This window comes from Pongo pygmaeus, chromosome 14 (assembly GCF_028885625.2).
Source record: "Pongo pygmaeus isolate AG05252 chromosome 14, NHGRI_mPonPyg2-v2.0_pri, whole genome shotgun sequence".
NCBI lineage: Eukaryota > Metazoa > Chordata > Mammalia > Primates > Hominidae > Pongo > Pongo pygmaeus.
Genome location: NC_072387.2, coordinates 123,766,693 through 123,788,809, shown reverse-complemented (window position 1 = coordinate 123,788,809; position 22,117 = coordinate 123,766,693). Strand labels below are relative to the sequence as shown.

The window sequence follows — 22,117 nt, the reverse complement described above, 5'->3', positions numbered from 1 at the left end:
AGGAAATTGAGGCGTATGGAGGAAACTGTGGGGCGTATGGAGGAAATTGAGGCATATGAAGGAAACTGTGGGGCGTATGGAGGAAACTGTGGGGCATATGGAGGAAACGGGGGCGTATGGAGGAAACGGGGGCGTATGGAGGAAACTGTGAGGCGTGTGGAGGAAACTGAGGTGTATGGAGGAAATTGAGGCGTATGGAGGAAACTGTGGGGCGTATGGAGGAAATTGAGGCGTATGGAGGAAACTGTGGGGCGTATGGAGGAAATTGAGGCATATGGAGGAAATTGAGGCGTATGGAGGAAACTGTGGGGCGTATGGAGGAAACTGTGGGGCGTATGGAGGAAACTGGGGCGTATGGAGGAAACTGTGAGGCGTATGGAGGAAACTGAGGCATATGGAGGAAACTGAGGCGTATGGAGGAAACTGTGAGGCATATGGAGGAAATTGAGGCGTACGGAGGAAACTGTGAGGCGTACGGAGGAAACTGTGGGGCATATGGAGGAAACTGGGGCGTATGGAGGAAACTGTGAGGTGTATGGAGGAAACTGAGGCGTATGGAGGAAATTGAGGCGTATGGAGGAAACTGTGGGGCGTATGGAGGAAATTGAGGCATATGAAGGAAACTGGGGCGTATGGAGGAAACTGTGGGGCGTATGGAGGAAACTGTGGGGCGTATGGAGGAAATTGAGGCGTATGAAGGAAACTGTGGGGCATACGGAGGAAACTGTGGGGCGTATGGAGGAAATTGAGGCGTATGGAGGAAACTGGGGCATACGGAGGAAACTGTGGGGCGTATGGAGGAAACTGTGGGGCGTATGGAGGAAATTGAGGAGTATGGAGGAAACTGTGAGGCATATGGAGGAAATTGAGGCGGACAGAGGAAACTGTGGGGCGTATGGAGGAAATTGAGGCATTTGGTGGAAACTGTGGGGTGTATGGAGGAAACTGTGGGGCATACGGAGGAAATTGAGGTGTATGGAGAAAACTGGGGCATATGGGGGAAACTGTGGGGTGTATGGAGGAAACTGGGGTGTATGGAGGACACTGTGGGGCATATGGAGGAAATTGAGGCATATGGAGGAAACTGTGGGGCGTATGGAGGAAACTCTGGGGCGTATGGAGGAAACTGTGGGGCGTATGGAGGAAACCGAGGCGTATGGAGGAAACTGTGAGGCGTATGGAGGAAACTGGGGCGTATGGAAGAAACTGTGAGGCGTATGGAGGAAACTGGGGCATATGGAGGAAACTGAGGCGTATGGAGGAAACTGGGGCGTATGGAGGAAACTGTGAGGTGTATGGAAGAAATTGAGGCGTATGGAGGAAACTGTGGGGCGTATGGAGGAAACTGTGGGGCGTATGGAGGAAACTGAGGCGTATGGAGGAAACTGTGGGGCGTATGGAGGAAACTGTGAGGCGTATGGAGGAAACTGAGGCGTATGGAGGAAATTGAGGCATATGGAGGAAACTGTGGGGAGTATGGAGGAAATTGAGACATATGGAGGAAATTGAGACATATGGAGGAAATTGAGGCGTATGGAGGAAACTGTGAGGCGTATGGAGGAAATTGAGGCGTATGGAGGAAACTGGGGCGTATGGAGGAAACTGTGGGGCGTATGGAGGAAACTGTGGGGCATATGGAGGAAACTGAGGCATATGGAGAAAACTGAGGCGTATGGAGGAAATTGAGGCAGACAGGAAACTCTGGGGCGTATGGAGGAAATTGAGGTGTATGGAGGAAACTGGGGCGTATGGAGGAAATTGAGGTGTATGGAGGAAATTGAGGCGTATGGAGGAAACTGTGGGGCGTATGGAGGAAACTGGGGCCATATGGAGGAAACTATGAGGCGTACGGAGGAAATTGAGGCATACGGAGGAAACTGTGGGGCGTACGGAGGAAATTGTGGGGCATATGGAGGAAATTGAGGCGTATGGAGGAAACTGGGGCGTATGGAGGAAACTGTGGGGCGTATGGAGGAAACTGTGGGGCATACGGAGGAAATTGAGGCGTATGGAGGAAACTATGGGGCATATGGAGGAAATTGAGGCCTATGGAGGAAACTGTGAGGCGTATGAAGGAAATTGAGGCGTATGGAGGAAACTGTGAGGCGTATGGAGGAAACTGTGGGGCGTACGGAGGAAATTGAGGCGTATGGAGGAAACTGTGAGGCATATGGAGGAAACGGGCATATGGAGGAAATGGGCATACGGAGGAAACTGAGGCGTCGGGAGGAAACTGTGAGGCATATGGAGGAAACTGGGGTGTATGAAGGAAACTGGGGCGTATGGAAGAAACTGGGGCGTACGGAGGAAACTGTGAGGTGTTGGGAGGAAACTGTGAGGCATGCGGAGGAAACTGAGGTGTACGGAGGAAACTGGGGGGCATTGAGAGGAAGCTGTGGGGCATTGGGAGGAAGCTGTGGGGCGTTGGGAGGAAACTGTGGGGCACATGGAGGAAACTGGGGCATACAGAGGAAACTGAGGTGTAAGGAGGAAACTGTGGGGCGTTGGGAGGAAGCTGTGGGGCGTTGGGAGGAAACTGTGGGGCATGTGGAGGAAACTAGGGCATATGGAGGAAACGGGCGTACGGAGCAAACTGTGAGGCATACGGAGGAAACACTGTGAGGCGTACGGCGAAGCGTCGCAGGAAGAAGCCAGTGTGGTTGGGCAGCTTCCCCAAGAAGTCTGGGACTCGTAGCTGGGGCCTCTGGTGAGCTCGGTGCCTGGACCTGCCTGGGAGGACAGGGGCTGTGTCTGTGCCGGCCACAGGCAGTGACTGTATGCCCTGGATGAGCTGGACGAACACAGCTTTGTGAACCACAGACCCGCCCGCTGCTCACCCTGGCACCGGGCACCGCTGACCCTGGCCAGGTGGGGAGGGAAGCGGCTCCTGCACTGACAGCCGAGCCCAGACCCTCTGGTGGAAACGCCACATTCTACAGACCTGGTGGGAAACGTCACCTTGGGAGCCTCAGGAACGGAAGCAACACACTGGCAGTGAGAGCCCATGCACTGAAGACTCCACGTGCCCCCACCAGAGCTGACCCCTTAGGACGACGCTGGCCCAGTGCCCTAGGGCCCTGCTGGCCCGGCCTGCGCTTTTCCCAGGGACTGGTCCTTATTGAACTTGTGTGGAATCAATGGACAGGAGCCCTCTCTCAGCCAGCAGGGGGCCCTACCCAGGGTTCCCCACGGAGCCGTGTGTGGCTAAGCTGAGCGTGGCTGAGTCCTCATGTGGGACTGAGCTGAGTGTGGACCGCGCCCCTGGGCACTGCCATGCCCAGCCCCGAGCTGCTTCTGCTCAGCCAGCAGCCATGAAAGGATTCTTTGAGCTCCGGGTGTAATTGTCGTTCTTTCTGCCAACTTCCCGGGGCTCAGGCTTGCGTAACTGCACTGTCGGGGGCTTCCCTGCCTGCCTCTGGGACGTGGTTTCGGTCCGTGTCCTGGAAGCGTGTTTGTGAGCAGCTCCTCATATGAACGTGTTTGTGAGCAGCTCCTCAGATGGGGGACTGCTTGGGAAGCAGCTGCGCTGGGACGGGTTCCCACCCTCAGGCCGTCACCCGTCCCCCTGATCTCTGGCCCTGCAGGAGCTGAGCCCAGGTGACCACCCTGAGAGAGGGCAGAACACACCTGGCCTAAAGCCATCAAGACACGTGGAGAGGGGGCAGCTAAGCAGAAAGAGGGGGGCTTTCTGGAGGACCCCTCTGGCAGTGCAGCCTGGGCCTGGGGTCCTCCCTGCCACACCCAGCGGGGAGAGTTCACCAGAGATGGGCTAGGGCTGGCCAGGGAAGGCAGAATGTTCTAAGTCTGCCTGGAAGCCCCCAGGTCAGCTGGGGGTTCTGTGTGCCTACTCCCTGGGAGGTCTGAGCTCCCGGGCCTCACGCCAGGCAGTTCCTGCTCCTTTGCCCTCAGCCCTTCCCGCCTCGCGTCCAGGCCTGCTGGCACTCCGTCCCAGTTGATCTGAGTTTTCCTGGAGCCAGCCCCAGGGCCCGCCAGCCTGTTCTATCAGCCCTAGGCCAGCACAGGGGGCTCGGGTGCCCGGGGCCTGCCTCAGCCTCCGCCCCTCAAAGCTCCTCCGGGCTGGACCCGAGACCCCACGGCCGCCCTGATCTCAGCTGCATAGGGCGCAGAGGGGCAGCTGAACATGATTTTCCACTTTGTGTCCCCAATCAGACCTGCCTGACCAGTGCACGCCCAACCCCTGCGATAGGAAGGGGACCCAAGCCTGCCAGGACCTCATGGGCAATTTCTTCTGCCTGTGTAAAGCTGGCTGGGGGGGCCGGCTCTGCGACAAAGGTACGTGAGGCTGAAGACAAAGGCGGGGTCTCCCTCCCTCTCCAACCCTGCCCTGATCCCCACTCCTCACTCCCACTCCAGGGCTGGGCCATCCTCAGGCTGCTCTCCGACAGCCCCAAGGAGGCTGCAGCCCTGAGGTATCCTGGAGCCCCAGGAGAATTGGGAGGAGCTGCGGTCTCCTTTCTGGGAGCAGGGCTGGAATGAAAGGAAACACCAAGTGATGCCTCAGCACCCACTGATTGAAAGGCGGGGGAGAAATTTCACCTCTGACCATCCTTGAGTGCAGACCTGTGGTGTCAGTGAAGACCCTGGAGGAAGAATAGCTCCAGGGCCTGGTGGAGACCCATAGTGGAGAGTCCAGCAGGCCAGCCTGTCCCCTTTGGCAAGTCCCACCCCACAGGTGGCCTAGGAGGGCTTTGCTAAGGAGTAGCCAGCTCTGGCCTGGCCTTGTCTGTCCTCAGGCACCCAGAGGTCACTCCTGGCCTGCAGCCTCCTCCTGCAAGCACATGGGCATCCAGGGAGCTGAGCCCTGTGGGCTGTGACTGCCAGCAGCTCCCCGGGCTGAGACTGCAGCTGGGGATCCCCCATGCCCTCCCACCATCTACCTCCACACGCAAGGCCAGGACCAGGGGCCATGAAATGCTGGGGCTGCTGAGGGGGATGTGAGGTCCAAGCCCTGGGATCTCTCTCTGCTCCAGGGCTGGGCTGTGCACTCCCAGGGTCCCTTCCTGCTCCAGGGCTGGGCTGTGCACCTCTAGGATCTCTCTCTGCTCCGGGGCTGGGCTGTGCACTCCCGGGCTCCCTCCCTGCTCCAGGGCTGGGCTGTGCACCCCTGGGGTCCCTTCCTCCTGTTCCAGGTCTGGGCTGTGCACCTCTGGGATCTCTCTCTGCTCCAGGGCTGGGCTGTGCACCCCCCGGGCTCCCTCCCTGCTCCAGGACTGGGCTGTGCACCTCTGGGATCTCTCTCTGCTCCAGGGCTGGGCTGTGTACCTCTGGGCTGCCTCCCTGCTCCAGGGCTGGGCTGTGCACCTCTGGGATCTCTCTCTGCTCCAGGGCTGGGCTGTGCACCCCTGGGGTCCCTTCCTCCTGCTCCAGGGCTGGGCTGTGCACCCCCGGGCTCCCTCCCTGCTCCAGGGCTGGGCTGTGCACCTCTGGGATCTCTGTTCCAGGGCTGGGCTGTGCACCTCTAGGATCTCTCTCTGCTCCAGGGCTGGGCTGTGTACCCCCGGGCTCCCTCCCTGCTCCAAGGCTGGGCCGTGCACCTCTGGGATCTCTCTCTCTGCTCCAGGGCTGGGCTGTGCACCTCTGGGATCTCTCTCTGCTCCAGGGCTGGGCTGTGCACCCCCGGGGTCCCTTCCTCCTGCTCCAGGGCTGGGCTGTGCACCCCCGGGGTCCCTTCCTCCTGCTCCAGGGCTGGGCTGTGCACCCCTGGGCTCCCTCCCTGCTCTAGGGCTGGGCTGTGCACCTCTGGGATCTCTCCCTGCTCCAGGGCTGGGCTGTGCACCCCCGGGGTCCCTTCCTCCTGCTCCAGGGCTGGGCTGTGCACCCCTGGGCTCCCTCCCTGCTCTAGGGCTGGGCTGTGCACCTCTGGGATCTCTCTCTGCTCCAGGGCTGGGCTGTGTACCTCTGGGATCTCTCTCTGCTCCAGGGCTGGGCTGTGCACCTCCGGGCTCCCTCCCTGCTCCAGGGCTGGGCTGTGTACCTCCGGGATCTCTCCCTGCTCTAGGGCTGAGCTGTGTACCTCTGGGATCTCTTCCTACAGTAGCCAGGGGCTGTGCACCCTTGGGCTCCCTTTCAGGCCTGTGCTTGTTCCCAGATGTCAACGAATGCAGCCAGGAGAACGGGGGCTGCCTCCAGATCTGCCACAACAAGCCGGGCAGCTTCCACTGTGCCTGCCACAGCGGCTTCGAGCTCTCCTCTGACGGCAGGACCTGCCAAGGTAAGGCCCTGGGGTGAGGCCTCTCTCCTCTCTTCTCTCTCCTCTCCGCACCTTCTATTTTTGGTCATGTCTGCTCTTCTGCAAGTGGCTGCTGCTGGCTGGGTTCCTATGGTTCTGGATGGGATGGGGCATCCTGCAGAGACTACACAAGCCCAGGCCAGCCGCAGCACAGGGAGCTGCTCGGCCCCACACCAGGATGACTCAGCCAGCATCTAAGGGCCAGAACTCAGGGGGCCGGCCCAGCCCATGAGGCCACACTGCTGGCTGTAGGGCCTCGTCCATTCCCCAGAGCCTCACAGAGCCTGGAAGTGCTCCAGGCACTTGTGTAGTGAGCTTGTGGGTCAGGGCTCCAGGCTAGGGTCCCCCCACCATCCCCTCTCCCCAGCATCCCCAGAAGCACCCCGTTGTTGGTCTCCCTCTGTCCCCTAAATATAGCCCTGCCCTCCCCACTTCCCTTCATGTTTCAGTCTGGGGCTCCCTCAGCCCAGGGCCAGAGCTGGGGAGCCCCAGGACACCCCAGAAAGTCACTGTGAATGTGCGCACCCCCGACGCTGTTCCAGGTGCTGCTGCTGCCACTGGCGCTTTGCCACTTTGCAGGGGGAGCACCTTCCTCCTCCCTCCCCACCTTGGATCTGGACATGCCCAGGCGTGTCCCTGAGAATTTCTGGCATAGTTCTTAGTGCTGCTGCTGACTGTCCAGGACACCGAACTGCGTGGACAAGACAGACAGTTCCTCAGGGAGAAACAGCCCCAGGAGCTGGAGAGTGAATCTGACCAGACAGGAGGGGCCACACCCCGTCCCCCGATTTCAAAAGGCGCTGCTATTTGTGTCCACTTTGGTGGTTCCCTTCTCTGACCACCCAGGAGTTAGTCCTGTGTGCAGATGACGTGATTCCCATCTTAACACATAAACCCATTTCCCCGTTCAGGACAGAGCCCCTCCCATCACTGTGCCATCCCTGACCTGTAAGACAGCAGCACCCCATGTTTAAAGAGAGGTGAAGACGAGGCCGATCCTGAGAGATGACGTCTAAAGCATCTCCCATGGGTCCCTGCACCAGTCGGGCACTCCCGGCAAAGTCTAGGCTCACAGTTACTGCCCATAGTGACAGAGGCATTCCCGTCTTTTTCTCCTCCTCCTCCTCTTTCTTCTCCTCCTCCCCCCAACTCCCCATCTTCCTCCCCATCGTCCTCCTCCTCATTCCCCTCTTCTTCCTCCTCATTCTCCCTCCTTTTTCCCCTTCCTCCTCCCCATCCTTATTTCCCCTCTCCTCTTCCTCCCCCACCCCTCCCCACCCCCTCCCCCACCTCCTCCCCCCGCCCCTCCCTCACCTTCTCCTCTTCCTCCCTGCTTCTCCTCCTCCTCCTCCCCCTCCTCCCTCCTCCCCCTCCCTCCTCCTCCTTCCCTTCTCCCCTTCTCCCCCTCCCCCTTCTCCTCCCCCTTCTCTCCGTCCTCTCCCTACCCCCTCCTCCTCCCCCTCCTCCCCTCCCCCTCCCCCTTATCCCTCTCCCTCCTCCTCTTCCTCCTTCCCCTCCCCCTCCTCTTCCTCCTTCCCCTCCCCCTCCTCTTCCTCCTTCCCCTCCCCCTCCTCTTCCTCCTTCCCCTCCCCCTCCTCTTCCTCCTTCCCCTCCCCCTCCTCTTCCTCCTCCCCCTCCTACTCCCTTTCCTCCTCCCCCCCCTTTCTCTGTGCCCCTGTCTTTGCTCTCCTCTGGTGACTAAAGGGCTCTTCATTTCAGGGTTGCCTCTCGTACCCTGGGGTGCTTGGCCATAAACAGCGTCTGTCCCACATTAGATGCTCAAGTCTTAGGATTGTGGTTTAACCCGGTAGTGGAAATTGATTGAAACCAGTAAATGCTTCTCTTTGGGGATGGGGTTTTAGTTTCAAATGCCCCCAGGGGGTTACTTTTTACTGCCCCGTGTCCTGTAACACCGTCATTTAAATGGAACAGCACAACGTGCACCACCGCCCCCCACCCCTCGACCAAGCAGGGCCCTTCCCAGCTCTCCATCTGCTGGGCTGAAATCAGCCTTCCCAGCTGGGCCTTGATCAGAAGCGTGCCCCAACACCCCGGGAGCTGCCTGGTCAGGGGAGGAGGGCACGGAAATGGGGCCAGGGCGCGCCGGCCCCGCAGAGCCTGGCCGTGACGTCCAGGTGGTGCCCTGGCCGGCCCCTGCGGCCGCCTGCTGCAGTTGGCCGGTTTTGCTTGCAGACATCGACGAGTGTGCAGACTCGGAGGCCTGCGGGGAGGCGCGCTGCAAGAACCTGCCGGGCTCCTACTCCTGCCTCTGTGAGGAGGGCTTTGCGTACAGCTCCCGGGAGAAGGCTTGCCGAGGTACCACGCCATGCAGTCACCCTCGGTTTCTCTGACGCCCAGGTCTAGACACGGTGCCAGTCACCGCCTGAGCCAGGGCAGTTGCTAACAACCGGGTGCTTCTGGTGAAAGAAAGTCTCTTTCTCCCCATTTCTATCAGCCTGGTAATGGCCTGTTCTGCCACCGTGCCCTCACACGCGTGAGCACACACAGGCACCCATGCCCCTTGTGCACACGAACGAACCGCACACATGCATATACATCGCATGTGCACGCGTGTGTACCCTTCTCCACCTGCATAGATGGGGCCTCTCCCCAAAGGGACGGGGAGCAGCAAGCCTCCCTCTACTGTTCTGTCTTTCCAGCCGCCATGGGGGGGCCCTGTTGGCTATAGAGCCTCCAAGAGGGGCCGTGCCCCCAGTGATGGGAACAGTGGGGCTGAGTAGGCAGACAGAGAGAGTGGGGAAGCCCAGGCTGCCTGCACCGACCTCCATCTCCCACCACAGCTGTCGGCTCCTCTGTGCTCCCGGGGACACCTCACTGCACGGCCCAGGCTCTGTGCTTCCCAGACCTGCCTTCCACACCAGCCCGGCAGCGGGGGTGGGTCTGGCTCGTTGGGAGCGCTCTCCTGGGACACCTGCAACACTTTTATTCTCTCAAGAAAGAACCCGGGCAGGAGCAGACCGAGGGGGCGACCTAGCTTTCCAGTGGGAGGACGCGACCCCCAGGCCGCCCCCATTAGAATCTGCATGTAATTCCTTGAGTGCACCTTGTGTGTGGTTTGAGCAATCGCGGTGTGATCCCGCGGCAGTACAGCGTAGAGGCCTCCCCTGCTCACTGCTGCTTCCCTCTGGCTGGCAGATGTGGATGAGTGTCTGCAGGGCCGCTGTGAGCAGGTCTGCGTGAACTCCCCAGGGAGCTACACCTGCCACTGTGACGGGCGTGGGGGCCTCAAGCTGTCCCAGGACATGGACACCTGTGAGGTAGGCAGCCCCTGGCCCCGCAGGCCCTTCACGGTGGTTCTGGGGGCCCTCGCCGGTGGGGGCTTTCGGGAGAAACGCTTCCGTGAAGACCTGGCCTTTGCTAAGGTGTTGGGGATCTCCAGGGCCATGTGGAGGTTTGGGATGAGAAATGCTTCTGTTCCCTGGAAGATGTTTGGTTGTATTTATAAAGTCTCTATGGCAACTCCCAACTCACAGTAGATCAGCCTGGTGTGGACCCCAGTGTGACACTCACAGGGGATCAGCCTGGTGTGGACCCCAGTGTGACACTCACAGGGGATCAGCCTGGTGTGGACCCCAGTGTGACACTCACAGGGGATCAGCCTGGTGTGGACCCCAGTGTGACACTCACAGGGGATCAGCCTGGTGTGGACCCCAGTGTGACACTCACAGGGGATCAGCCTGGTGTGGACCCCAGTGTGACACTCACAGGGGCACGGTCCCCACTCTACTGCGTGCCAGGGAGCCAGCATGACCGACCTGTCACACCGGGGCCTGTCACACCGACCTGTCACACCGGGGCCTGTCACACCGACCTGTCACACCGATCTGTCACACCGGTGCCTGTCACGCCGACCTGTCACACCGGTGTCTGTCACACCAACCTGTCACACCAGTCCCTGTCACACTGACCTGTCACACTGGTGCCTTTCACACCAGTGCCTGTCACACCGACCTGTCACACCAGGGCCTGTCACACTGACCTGTCACACCAGTGCCTGTCACACCGGTGCCTGTCACACCGACCTGTCACACTGATCTGTCACACCGACCTGTCACACTGATCTGTCACACCGGTGCCTGTCACACCAACCTGTCACACCGGTCCCTGTCACACTGACCTGTCACACTGGTGCCTTTCACACCAGTGCCTGTCACACCGACCTGTCACACCAGTGCCTGTCCCACCGGTGGGGATGCAGTACCCACATGTGGACGTTTCCGGGCAGGGCGGCTCTCGTCTTTCCTGTTCACCTTGGGCCTGTGCCTGTGGGGTTGATGAGAGTGAGCATTTATTTAAAAAGCAAAACCACGGGTGAAACAGTCACCAGGACAGCTTCTCGGAGTCACAGACCTGGATGCAGCCGCGGGGCTCTTGGGTCTGGGCTGCAACGTTCAGGGCTCCCAGCCAGCCCTCGCCTTGAGGTTCTTTGCCTTGCTGCCTCATGTACTCATGCAGAGGATGTCAGACCCCTGCCAGGCATCCAACTCACCCTGGCTGCCCACGGTGGGCAGAGCAGGCCTGGCTCAGCCCCAGCCCCTCCATCTTCCAGGGGTGTCAGCTCACACCAGATTTGGTTCTGTCCCCCTTCGGGCAGCATGGAGAAACTGCAGCCCAGAGCAGGGAACTTTCCAGGACAGCCATCTTCGAGGCATCCATATTTATTTCATAATAGTGTATACTTTTTAATGATTCTCTGTAATTTTTGTATGCTTGAAATATTTCATAATTTAAAAGCGTATGCTTGAAATGTTTCATAATTTAAAAATAAAGGGTCAAGGGAAATGAGCAGGGAAGGAGGTGACAGGGACCCCCGAGAAGCCCTGTGGGAAGCGGCTGCTGCAAGCCCGCCCTTCACCTGGGAGCCCTGGTGGTGGGGCAGGTGCGACAGCCTCTGGGGTCTCAGCAGCTAGAGGTGCGGTGGCCACTCCCGAGGCATGGGCGGGACAGTGGACCCGCTGCACACCGGGGCTCAGGGGGGCAGGAGTGAAGGCCACATCCCTGACCGGCGTGGCCCCCTGTCCGTGGCAGGACATCTTGCCGTGCGTGCCCTTCAGCGTGGCCAAGAGTGTGAAGTCCTTGTACCTGGGCCGGATGTTCAGTGGGACCCCCGTGATCCGACTGCGCTTCAAGAGGCTGCAGCCCACCAGGTGAGGAGGTGTCCACAGAAGGCAACACAACTTAGAATGGCCGAGACGCTGGCTTCACGGGGCCCGGGCCGGGGCTCGGCCGGCAGGGAGGGGCCGGGCATCTGCTTGTGCCCAGTGCTGACTCATTTCTCCTGTGGGTGCCCAGGCTCGTAGCTGAGTTTGACTTCCGGACCTTTGACCCCGAGGGCATCCTCCTGTTCGCTGGAGGCCACCAGGACAGCACCTGGATCGTGCTGGCCCTGCGAGCCGGGCGGCTGGAGCTGCAGCTGCGCTACAACGGTGTCGGCCGCGTCACCAGCAGCGGCCCGGTCATCAACCATGGCATGTGGCAGACAGTGAGTGTGCGGCAGCCGCCCCTTCCGGGCCTCACGGGGTTCTCCCTGAGCCAGACCCGGCTGTCACTTGCTTGTGCAACCGTTAGGAGATGAGCTCTGGGGCTGCACCTGCTGCATGCAGGCAGGACAGTGACCCCTGCCCCATTTAGTTCATGCTCTGGGGGACGGACCCCTGCCCTGTTTAGTTCATGGTCCAGGGGACAGACCCCTGCCCTGTTTAGTTCATGCTCTGGGGGACAGACCCCTGCCCTGTTTAGTTCATGCTCTGGGGGACAGACGCCTGCCCTGTTCAGTTCATGCTCTGGGGGACGGGGACCCCTGCCCTGTTCAGTTCATGCTCTGGGGGACGGGGACCCCTGCCCTGTTTAGTTCATGCTCTGGGGGATAGACCCCTGCCCTGTTTAGTTCATGCTCTGGGGGATAGACCCCTGCCCTGTTTAGTTCATGCTCTGGGGGACAGACTCCTGCCCTGTTTAGTTCATGCTCTGGGGGACAGACTCCTGCCCTGTTTAGTTCATGCTCTGGGGGACGGGGACCCCTGCCCTGTTTAGTTCATGCTCCGGGGGACGGGGACCCCTGCCCTGTTTAGTTCATGCTCTGGGGGATGGGGACCCCTGCCCTGTTTAGTTCATGCTCTGGGGGACAGACCCCTGCCCTGTTTAGTTCATGCTCTGGGGGACAGACCCCTGCCCTGCTTAGTTCATGCTCCGGGGGACGGGGACCCCTGCCCTGTTTAGTTCATGCTCCAGGGCTCGCTGTGGTGCTCTAGGCCTCTCTGCTATTTCATCACGTATCAGCCTGGCTCCCTCAGAAAGGGGCCTTGAGTGCAACCTGTGAGTTTGGTCTCCCTGAGTTCAGGTCGCTCTTGGCTCAGGTGAGAACCCATGGTTCTCAGCCCCAGGGGACCCTGGGCTGTGTCTGGAGGCCGTGCTGTTTATCCCGAGTGGGGTGGGGAACAGAGACCCCGGCTGCTTGATGCTACACGCAGGGTGCCCCACCAGGGGAGGAAGCCGCCACTGAACCTGCACCACAGCCCAGAGCTCCTGCCGTACGTGTCTCCCTGGCCGTGGCCAGGCCAGGCGCCGCCCGCCCACCTTTCCCTGTAGGACGGCGTGGACGCTGCTGTCCCTGAGCTCTGGCTCCCAGGGCCCGCTGGTCAGTGCAGCCATGCATGCCAAGGGTCCAGGTGACCTCACAGGAGCTGCCCCTTGCCAGAGACGTCCTGACCACCTGGACCCCAGCCCCATGGGCAACCTGAGGGGTCCTGGTTGGACCTGCACTTGGGCAGCTGTGGGCAGCGGTAAAACGCGTCCACCCCACGTCCCCATCCGTGGAGCAAGAGGGCCTGTAACCAAACAGGCTTCTGCCCACAGTGCTGGGCCTCCCTCACCACACTGGGCTTTCAGAAGGAAACGTTGGGAAGAAAGGTAAAAAGCACGTCTTGCCCTTCAGAAGTGAAGATGAAGTGGAAAAATTCACCCTGATCCCTGCAGATGAAACATTGTAGACTTGTATTTCCATTCTGCAAAGCAATGCCTTGCTCCATTTTTCCCAACCTCTTAAAGGAACAGCATCTCCAAGAGCAGGAGGCTGTTCTCAGCAAAGCTACAGAAAGCAAATGGAGCAGAAGCAGTTTCAGAGGTGGAGCCATGGGGATGAGGGGCCCGGGGCAGGTGGCCCAAGGCGAGGTTGCCTGGGGGGAGCAGTGTTGCAGGGGATGGAGACACAGGGATGAGGGGCCCGGGGCAGGTGGCCTGAGGCGAGGTCACCTGGGGGGAGCGGTGTTGCAGTGTAGTCCTGCCCGGTGACTCACAGCGGCTGCAGCACCCCACCAAGACGGGCCCTTCCCCAGCAGGGGTACCTCGTGAGGACCCCTCCCCAATTCCACCCTCTCTAGCTGCTCCCCAAACCCAGCTGACCCAAATTTGTACCATGTTTTTGTGATTCAGTTCAAACCCAAATACCTGAAAGGTGTTTTCACACAGGAAGAAGGATATTCTTCTGAAGCTTAGGAATATAGTGTATCTAGTGTTAGACTTTACAGGTTTTCTACGAGGAAAGTTTTTAGTGACCACATTGATGCATCGAGGGCCCTCCTGGCCCAGATGATGAGCATGGACTCTCTGAGGTTGGGTCCCTCTTGGCCCAGGTGAGGATCACATGGTCTCCCTGAGGTTGGAACCCTCTTGGCCTCAGTGAGGATCAGGTGGCCTCCCTGAGATTGGGACCCTCTTGGCCCAGGTGAGGATCACGTGGCCTCCCTGAGATTGGGACCCTCTTGGCCCAGGTGAGGATCAGGTGGTCTCCCTGAGGTTGGGTCCCCCTTGGCCCAGGTGAGGATCACGTGGTCTCCCTGAGATTGGGACCCTCTTGGCCCAGGTGAGGATCACGTGGTCTCCCTGAGATTGGGACCCTCTTGGCTCAGGTGAGGATCAGGTGGTCTCCCTGAGATTGGGACCCTCTTGGCTCAGGTGAGGATCAGGTGGTCTCCCTGAGATTGGGACCCTCTTGGCTCAGGTGAGGATCAGGTGGTCTCCCTGAGGTTGGGACCCTCTTGGCTCAGGTGAGGATCAGGTGGTCTCCCTGAGATTGGGACCTTCTTGGCTCAGGTGAGGATCAGGTGGTCTCCCTGAGGTCAGGTCCCTCTTGGCTCAGGTGAGGATCAGGTGGTCTCCCTGAGGTTGGGACCCTCTTGGCCCAGGTGAGGATCAGGTGGTCTCCTTGAGGTCAGGTCCCTCTTGGCTCAGGTGAGGATCAGGTGGTCTCCCTGAGGTTGGGACCCCCTTGGCTCAGGTGAGGATCAGGTGGTCTCCCTGAGGTTGGGACCCTCTTGGCCCAGGTGAGGATCACGTGGTCTCCCTGAGGTTGGGACCCTCTTGGCCCAGGTGAGGATCAGGTGGTCTCCCTGAGGTCGGGTCCCTCTTGGCCCAGGTGAGGATCAGGTGGTCTCCCTGAGATTGGGACCCTCTTGGCTCAGGTGAGGATCAGGTGGTCTCCCTGAGGTTGGGACCCTCTTGGCCCAGGGGAGGATCACGTGGTCTCCCTGAGGTTGGGACCCTCTTGGCCCAGGTGAGGATCAGGTGGTCTCCCTGAGGTCGGGTCCCTCTTGGCCCAGGTGAGGATCAGGTGGTCTCCCTGAGATTGGGACCCTCTTGGCTCAGGTGAGGATCAGGTGGTCTCCCTGAGGTTGGGACCCTCTTGGCTCAGGTGAGGATCAGGTGGTCTCCCTGAGATTGGGACCTTCTTGGCTCAGGTGAGGATCAGGTGGTCTCCCTGAGGTCAGGTCCCTCTTGGCTCAGGTGAGGATCAGGTGGTCTCCCTGAGGTTGGGACCCTCTTGGCCCAGGTGAGGATCAGGTGGTCTCCTTGAGGTCAGGTCCCTCTTGGCTCAGGTGAGGATCAGGTGGTCTCCCTGAGGTTGGGACCCCCTTGGCTCAGGTGAGGATCAGGTGGTCTCCCTGAGGTTGGGACCCTCTTGGCCCAGGTGAGGATCACGTGGTCTCCCTGAGGTTGGGACCCTCTTGGCCCAGGTGAGGATCAGGTGGTCTCCCTGAGGTCGGGTCCCTCTTGGCTCCAGTGAGGATCAGGTGGTCTCCCTGAGGTCAGGTCCCTCTTGGCTCAGGTGAGGATCAGGTGGTCTCCCTGAGGTTGGGACCCTCTTGGCCCAGGGGAGGATCACGTGGTCTCCCTGAGGTCAGGTCCCTCTTGGCCCAGGTGAGGATCAGGTGGTCTCCCTGAGGTTGGGACCCTCTTGGCCCAGGTGAGGATCAGGTGGTCTCCCTGAGGTTGGGACCCTCTTGGCCCAGGTGAGGATCAGGTGGTCTCCCTGAGGTTGGGACCCTCTTGGCCCAGGTGAGGATCAGGTTGTCTCCCTGAGGTTGGGACCCTCTTGGCTCAGATGAGGATCAGGTGGCCTCCCTGAGATTGGGACCCTCTTGGCTCCAGTGAGGATCAGGTGGTCTCCTTGAGGTCAGGTCCCTCTTGGCTCAGGAGAGGATCAGGTGGTCTCCTTGAGGTCGGGTCCCTCTTGGCTCAGGAGAGGATCAGGTGGTCTCCTTGAGGTTGGGTCCCTCTTGGCCCAGGTGAGGATCAGGTGGTCTCCCTGAGGTTGGGACCCTCTTGGCCCAGGTGAGGATCAGGTGGTCTCCCTGAGGTTGGGACCCTCTTGGCCCAGGAGAGGATCAGGTGGTCTCCTTGAGGTTGGGACCCTCTTGGCTCAGGAGAGGATCAGGTGGTCTCCCTGAGGTCAGGTCCCTCTTGGCTCAGGAGAGGATCAGGTGGTCTCCTTGAGGTTGGGACCCTCTTGGCTCAGGAGAGGATGAGTGTGGTTTTTCTGCCGTTGGGAGCCCCTTCAGAACGTGCACTTCCATCTTCTCATGGTGCTGCCTCTCTTCAGATCTCTGTTGAGGAGCTGGCGCGGAATCTGGTCATCAAGGTTAACAGGGACGCTGTCATGAAAATCGCGGTGGCCGGGGACTTGTTCCAACCGGAGCGAGGACTGTATCATCTGAACCTCACCGTGGGAGGTATTCCCTTCCATGAGAAGGACCTCGTGCAGCCTGTGAGTACCGTACCTGTCCCTGTGTAGACGCGCCGTGTGCTGGGGTCCCGGAAACGGTGTCAGGAAGGCTCAGTCATGCCCTGCCCTGTGTTTACCATTAACCAGGGGTGGGGAGGACCTAGAGGAAGGAAAGGTTTCCTAGAGTTTGACAAAGTCACAGTACAGCTATGTCATTAATTTTACCATCTCTTTTTATGAGACCCATCTAAGTTTTCATCTGAATTGATAATAAAGTTCTCTATTTTTCAATGGAGATAAGACACAATGAAATTATTATTATTTTTTCTTGAGACGGAGTCTCACTCTGTCGCCCAGGCTGGAGTGCAGTGGCGCGATCTCGGCTCACTGCAACCTCCACCTCCCAGGTTCACACCATTCTCCTGCCTCAGCCTCCCGAGTAGCTGGGACTACAGGCGCCCGCCACCACGCCCGGCTAATTTTTTGTATTTTTAGTAGAGACGGGGTTTCACCATGTTAGCCAGGATGGTCTCGATCTCCTGACCTCATGATCTGTCCACCTTGGCCTCCCAAAGTGCTGGGATTACAGGTGTGAGCCACCGCGCCCGGCCGAAATTATTCTTTAACAGAACAGTAAACTTTTTTGGACAATTTCCAAGAACATTTTGGGTTTTGTAACTCTGCCGTGAATCTCATAAGGAGAAAACAGCCGTGGTGGGCGGTCAGCGTGGGCCATTTCTCCAGGTCCCGCCTTCTCTCCCCTTCAGCACAGCACACGCCCGTGCCTCCGACCTGTGTCTCCAGCCCCCACGCGCTGACGTCTAAGCCTTCATCCTGGGTATTTTCACTTCCACACCAGATAGGAGAAAGGCACGCATGTCTTCGCGTCTGTGGGTGCTGAGTGTCGGCAGTGCCTGTGCAGAAGCCACCCCTTCGGTGTTGTGAGGGGCACCTGCTTCCCAGGCCCACAGACTGCCTGGTGCCGGGACCTTCAGTGTTGTGAGGGGTACCTGCTTCCCAGGCCCACAGACTGCCTGGTGCTGGGACTTTGCCTGGCTTGACCCTCCTCGTTTCACGGATAAGGGGGTTGCCCTGATTTGCCTACAGCCATATTGAATATTGAATAATTCACATGAGTGCTGGATGGTTAAACAATCCATACTGTTTGACCTCAGACCCACATGGCCTTTTCAGTCCTTTCCTAGCTTTAAAATTAACCTTTATTTCTTGAGCATACACCAGTGGAAATAGGTATTCTGCAGTGAGTCATTCTGTAAAGTGAAGAAACCTGCTGTGAAATGACCACCACCGACGGGACTGGTCCATTTCTGCCATAGATCTGCACATGCCGGGGCTGCGAAGGTGCCCACCCACTGGCTGGGGCGTCCAGCACGGGGCTTCTCGCTCCCAGGAAGCCACGGAGATTTCTCTGCCTTTCCAGATAAACCCTCGTCTGGATGGCTGCATGAGGAGCTGGAACTGGCTGAACGGAGAAGACACCACCATCCAGGAAACGGTGAAAGTGAACACGAGGATGCAGTGCTTCTCGGTGACAGAGAGAGGCTCTTTCTACCCTGGGAGCGGCTTCGCCTTCTACAGCCTGGACTACAGTAAGTCTTGGCTCTTACTGTTGGGGTGGCTGTGGCTGCACCTTCAGACAGGCATACGCTGAAAGCAAGCAGACGGCCTCAGATGGCAGTGTCAGGACAAGCTGAGGCTCCTCCGGTTCCGGGGCAGGGCGGGGTGGGCGGAGGTGCGGGCAGAGGCCCACCTCTCAGGATGGCCATGCAGGTCACTCAGTTCAGAGTCAGCCAGTGAAGAAGAAATGAGAGATGTGCCGAGAAGGTGCCTGTGAGGCCAGTGCCAGGAGGCCAGGGAGAGAAGGTGCCTGCCAGGCCCGCGCTGGGAGGCTGGGGAGGCTGGGAGCCTTACAGGGTCCTTTGCAGAAAGTCCTGAGACAGCACAGCCTTAGGACTTAGCCAGGGGCACAGGGAAGCTCTCAGTAACGTGGTGGACACTGTGGTCACCGATGACCCAGTGAGACATCTACAATGGGAGGTGTCTAAAAACAGCAGTGAAGCTGCCTGGGGGACAGTGAACCTAGGCCTGAAAAAGGGAGGACAGGGTGGATGTAAGCTGCTGGCCCAGTCCTGTGACGCCACGCTGCCACCCTTCCCAGTGCAGGCTCGGGGAGCTGCTGTGAGGATAGTGTTACTGCTCGGCCCCACCCTGCCTCACATCCCCACCCCACGTGGGCCCCACTGGGGCACCGCAGCCCTGCCCTGTTCCTGAACACCGAGCCGTTTATGGTGAAGCCCCCACACACACAGAGGGCAGGCAGCGCCCCCTCCGTCAGATCTCAGGGCTGCTGGCCCTCAATCACCCAGCAGGAACCCCAGGTTCAAGGGGGTCCACGCGGAGCAAAGGGGAGGGTCCTGCCCCGTCCTGAGCCAGATCCAGTGTCACCATCTCCCCCTGGGTGTCAAAAGCGTGACCGTGTCAGGAAAGACATCTGAGAAAAGCGCCGTCTGCCACTGGCTGGACTGACTGTGCACACGCTTCTCCCTCAGTCTTGATTTTTGCACTTATAAATCTAGATCATCATCATAATGTTTGACACGAAATCATGTCATATGAAATGCTTAAATCCTTTTTCCACTTAATATCATACACATTTCTTAGGGGTAACCTTACGCAGGCATCACAGGAGCCGTTTCCAGTGACTGCTGGCCGCGTCTGCTGGCCCGTTTTGGTCTATCCGGACAGAAGCAGTTAGAGCTCCATGCATTTCCAGTGAATCTCAAACTATACCAGTAACGTCTCTTATAAGACAGAAGAGACTTGCTGGGAATGGTAGCACTGGCCTGGCTCACTCTGCAGTGACTCTGCTGGGCTCAGGCTCGCAGATCTCCAGGTCTGTGCAGCCTCCATGCAAGGGGCCACGTGGAGCCGGGAAACCTTCCCGGGGAGAGCAGAGGCCGGTGCCCTCGTGAAGCCCCTGATGGCCAACATGTGCCCAGCCTCCTGTCGGGAGCTTCCTTTTTTTTTTTTTTTTTTTTTTGAGACGGAGTTTCGTCCTTGTTGCCCACGCTGGAGTGCAATGGCACGATCTCGGCTTCACCTCCCAGGTTCACACCACAACCTCCGCCTCCCGGGTTCAAGCGATTCTCCTGCCCAGCCCGAGTAGCTGGGATTACAGGCATGCACCACCACACCCGGCTAATTTTGCATTTTTAGTAGAGATGGGGTTTCTCCATGTTGGTCAGGCTGGTCTCAAACTCCCGACCTTAGGTGATTCACCCACCTCGGCCTCCCAAAGTGCTAGGATTACAGGCGTGAGCCACTGCGCCCCGCTGGGAGCTTCCATTTTAAAGGACACCGTCATCTCTCCCTTCACAGGTTATGGGAAGACTGGCAAACAGGAGAATTTTTGTTGTTACTTTTTGTTTCTGTTGCAATATTTTTGTTACTTTTTCTGATTTTGTGTGCTTCAGTGCCATAAATGGTTGTTGAGAACTGACGTGGCGGGTACCAGCTAGGGGACAGGCAGGACAGGCGATGTGGGTTTGAGGCGCACACAGCCCCGTGGGAAAGAGACAGGGAAACCAACACAATTCACTCTGACCCCAACCTCGGCCCACAGTGCGAGGCACCCGATCACAAATCTGTACACACAGTGATTTGGGGTCCTTTTTCCTAAAACAGCTTCTTTATCAGGACTTTGGAATTCTGGGTGAGATAGAAACACTGAAAACAGGGTGGAAGTTTTTTCTTCTGGCTTCTTAGTCCACGGAGGGCTCGGTGTGGAGAGGATGTGCCGTGGTGTTCTCCCTGGGAGAACCAGAATTCAGCCCTTTCTACTAACATATGTTTTGGGGCACTTTTGTATGAGCTGTGGATGTCACGTGATTTCATTCAGATGCATCACATATGACACACGTGAGGTTCATGCATACATGCAGCGCATGAGTGGAAAATCCCCACTGAGGCAGGAGCAGAGCAAAGACTGACAGTTCAGACCCCAGACTGCGCGTGCTCCTGACAGCTCAGACCCCAGACCGCCGTGCTTATGACAGCTCCCGTCCGCATGCTGTCGTAAACTCTCAGCCCACACTGGGCCCTGTGCTGCTACCTGGAAGCTGCAGGTGAGACTCGAGGCACGAGGCCACACGCGCTCTGAGGAAGGAGCTGCCAGGCGCTCCTGAAACAAGAGGACATCGGAGGGAGGCAGGGACAGGCCTGCGTCCCATGGTGCACAGCCCATGGCCCCTCAGACAGGTCTGTGTGGCCTGGTGGTCACCTACAGGGCATTTGGAAATGGGGTACTGGTGTGGCCAGGGAGAAGCAGCCTGGGGGTCCCCGGTGCCTCTGGGCTCCGGGCCAAGATCTGAACCAGTCTGTTGAGTTTTCCATCACGTCCCAGATCCGGGGCTGTCTGTGCGGCTTCCCGCTGCGGCTGGGACTGCATCTCTCGTGGCCCTGCTCCGACTTCACTGTAGCCTCTCCACCGTGCATAGCACCCTATAATGCACCGCTTTCATTGCAGTGCAGACCCCTCTGGACATCGGGACTGAATCAACCTGGGAAATAGAAGTTGTGGCTCACATCCGCCCAGCCGCAGACACGGGTGTGCTCTTCGCGCTCTGGGTCCCCGACCTCCGTGCCGTGCCTCTCTCTGTGGCCCTGGTAGACTATCACTCGACGAAGAAGCTCAAGAAGCAGGTAGGGCCTCCGCCACCCAGGGTGTCCTGACCGGCTCGACCCACAGGCACGTGGGCCGCAGTCCCTGGCAGGGGACGAAGGGGGCCTGCGGTGGGATCCCCAGGGACCCCCAAAGCCTCTGAGCAGAGGTCTGATGAGCCAAGCCCGGTGTGGGCCGCCCTTAGGGCTGTGGCAGTTGTTTGGACACCAGATCACCGCCACACGGCTGACTGAGGGGGCCGGCGCCTGCGAGCCACACTCAGCCCACAGTGTGGGAGCTTTTCCCCTGTTCGGTTGGGCAGATGGTGGCTCACAGCAATCTGAATTAGTCTTTCATGTTTAAGTCAGATGATTTCAGCAACAAACTCAGTTTTCCAATTTCCCTGGAAAAGATGGATCTGTGACCTCGGCCGGTGCCCCCAACAGCATCTTTCCCTGGGGGACACTGGGTGGAGTTGAGTGCAGCTGCCCCTTGGACAAGGTCCGCCCACCCCCAGTCCTCACAATAACTCAGCTGTCCTGGGCTGGGGGAGTCATGCTGTTTTCCCCACAGAACAATCAAGAGGTGACAGAGACAGGTTTTATTCTCTCATTCCTGTGCTGAGGAGGGAGACATGGGTCAAACCAGAGAGGCTCACGTTCTCCAAGTCTGCCCACCCCAGGGCCACAGAGCCCTCCCGCTTGCTTGGATACGACAGTGACAGGCTTGGTTCATGCAAATACTCGTTACCAGGGCCAGACCGAATCTCAGCATCTGGAATAAACAGCTGCTATTATGTAGCAATAGCTGACCCCTGGGCTGCTGGGCTGCAGTGCCAGCATGAGTGCCCACCGGCCTGGGAGGCTGCCACCGCAGGGCTGGGTCCTGGGTCCCCATCAGGGCCACCCCAGTTCCTGGTCAAGTGCGGCCTCGGTCCTGTGTGTGCCTGGTGCCTGGGGCTGGGGTTGACCCTCTCACACCCAACCTGGGGGCCACACTTGTTCCCCCACAGCCTCCCAGGCTGGCCCCTGGCTTTACATGCAGAGAAGCTGAGCCCCAGGTGGGGTGGGGACGTCATCCACAGTCAGCGAGCGTCCAGACCCAGGGCTGCAGGGAACCCTGGACAGAGACAGGCGTGCGGCGTAGGGGTGGCCGGCAGCTGTGA

The 22,117-nt window shown here is 59.0% G+C and overlaps 1 protein-coding gene across 2 annotated transcripts in view; it reads left to right on the top strand.

Annotated features, from left to right (window-relative positions):
* The window catches only part of GAS6 (growth arrest specific 6), a 48,462-nt gene that overhangs the window by 24,612 nt on the left and 1,733 nt on the right, over window positions 1-22,117 (top strand). For both annotated transcript variants that reach the window (XM_054447099.2, XM_063650675.1), the window contains exons 5-13: window positions 4,171-4,293; window positions 6,110-6,232; window positions 8,444-8,566; window positions 9,407-9,528; window positions 11,300-11,418; window positions 11,564-11,753; window positions 16,149-16,313; window positions 17,713-17,881; window positions 20,818-20,993. In XM_054447099.2, the coding sequence (XP_054303074.1) occupies window positions 4,171-4,293; window positions 6,110-6,232; window positions 8,444-8,566; window positions 9,407-9,528; window positions 11,300-11,418; window positions 11,564-11,753; window positions 16,149-16,313; window positions 17,713-17,881; window positions 20,818-20,993 (1,310 nt within the window). The remainder of the gene's footprint in view (window positions 1-4,170; window positions 4,294-6,109; window positions 6,233-8,443; window positions 8,567-9,406; window positions 9,529-11,299; window positions 11,419-11,563; window positions 11,754-16,148; window positions 16,314-17,712; window positions 17,882-20,817; window positions 20,994-22,117) is intronic.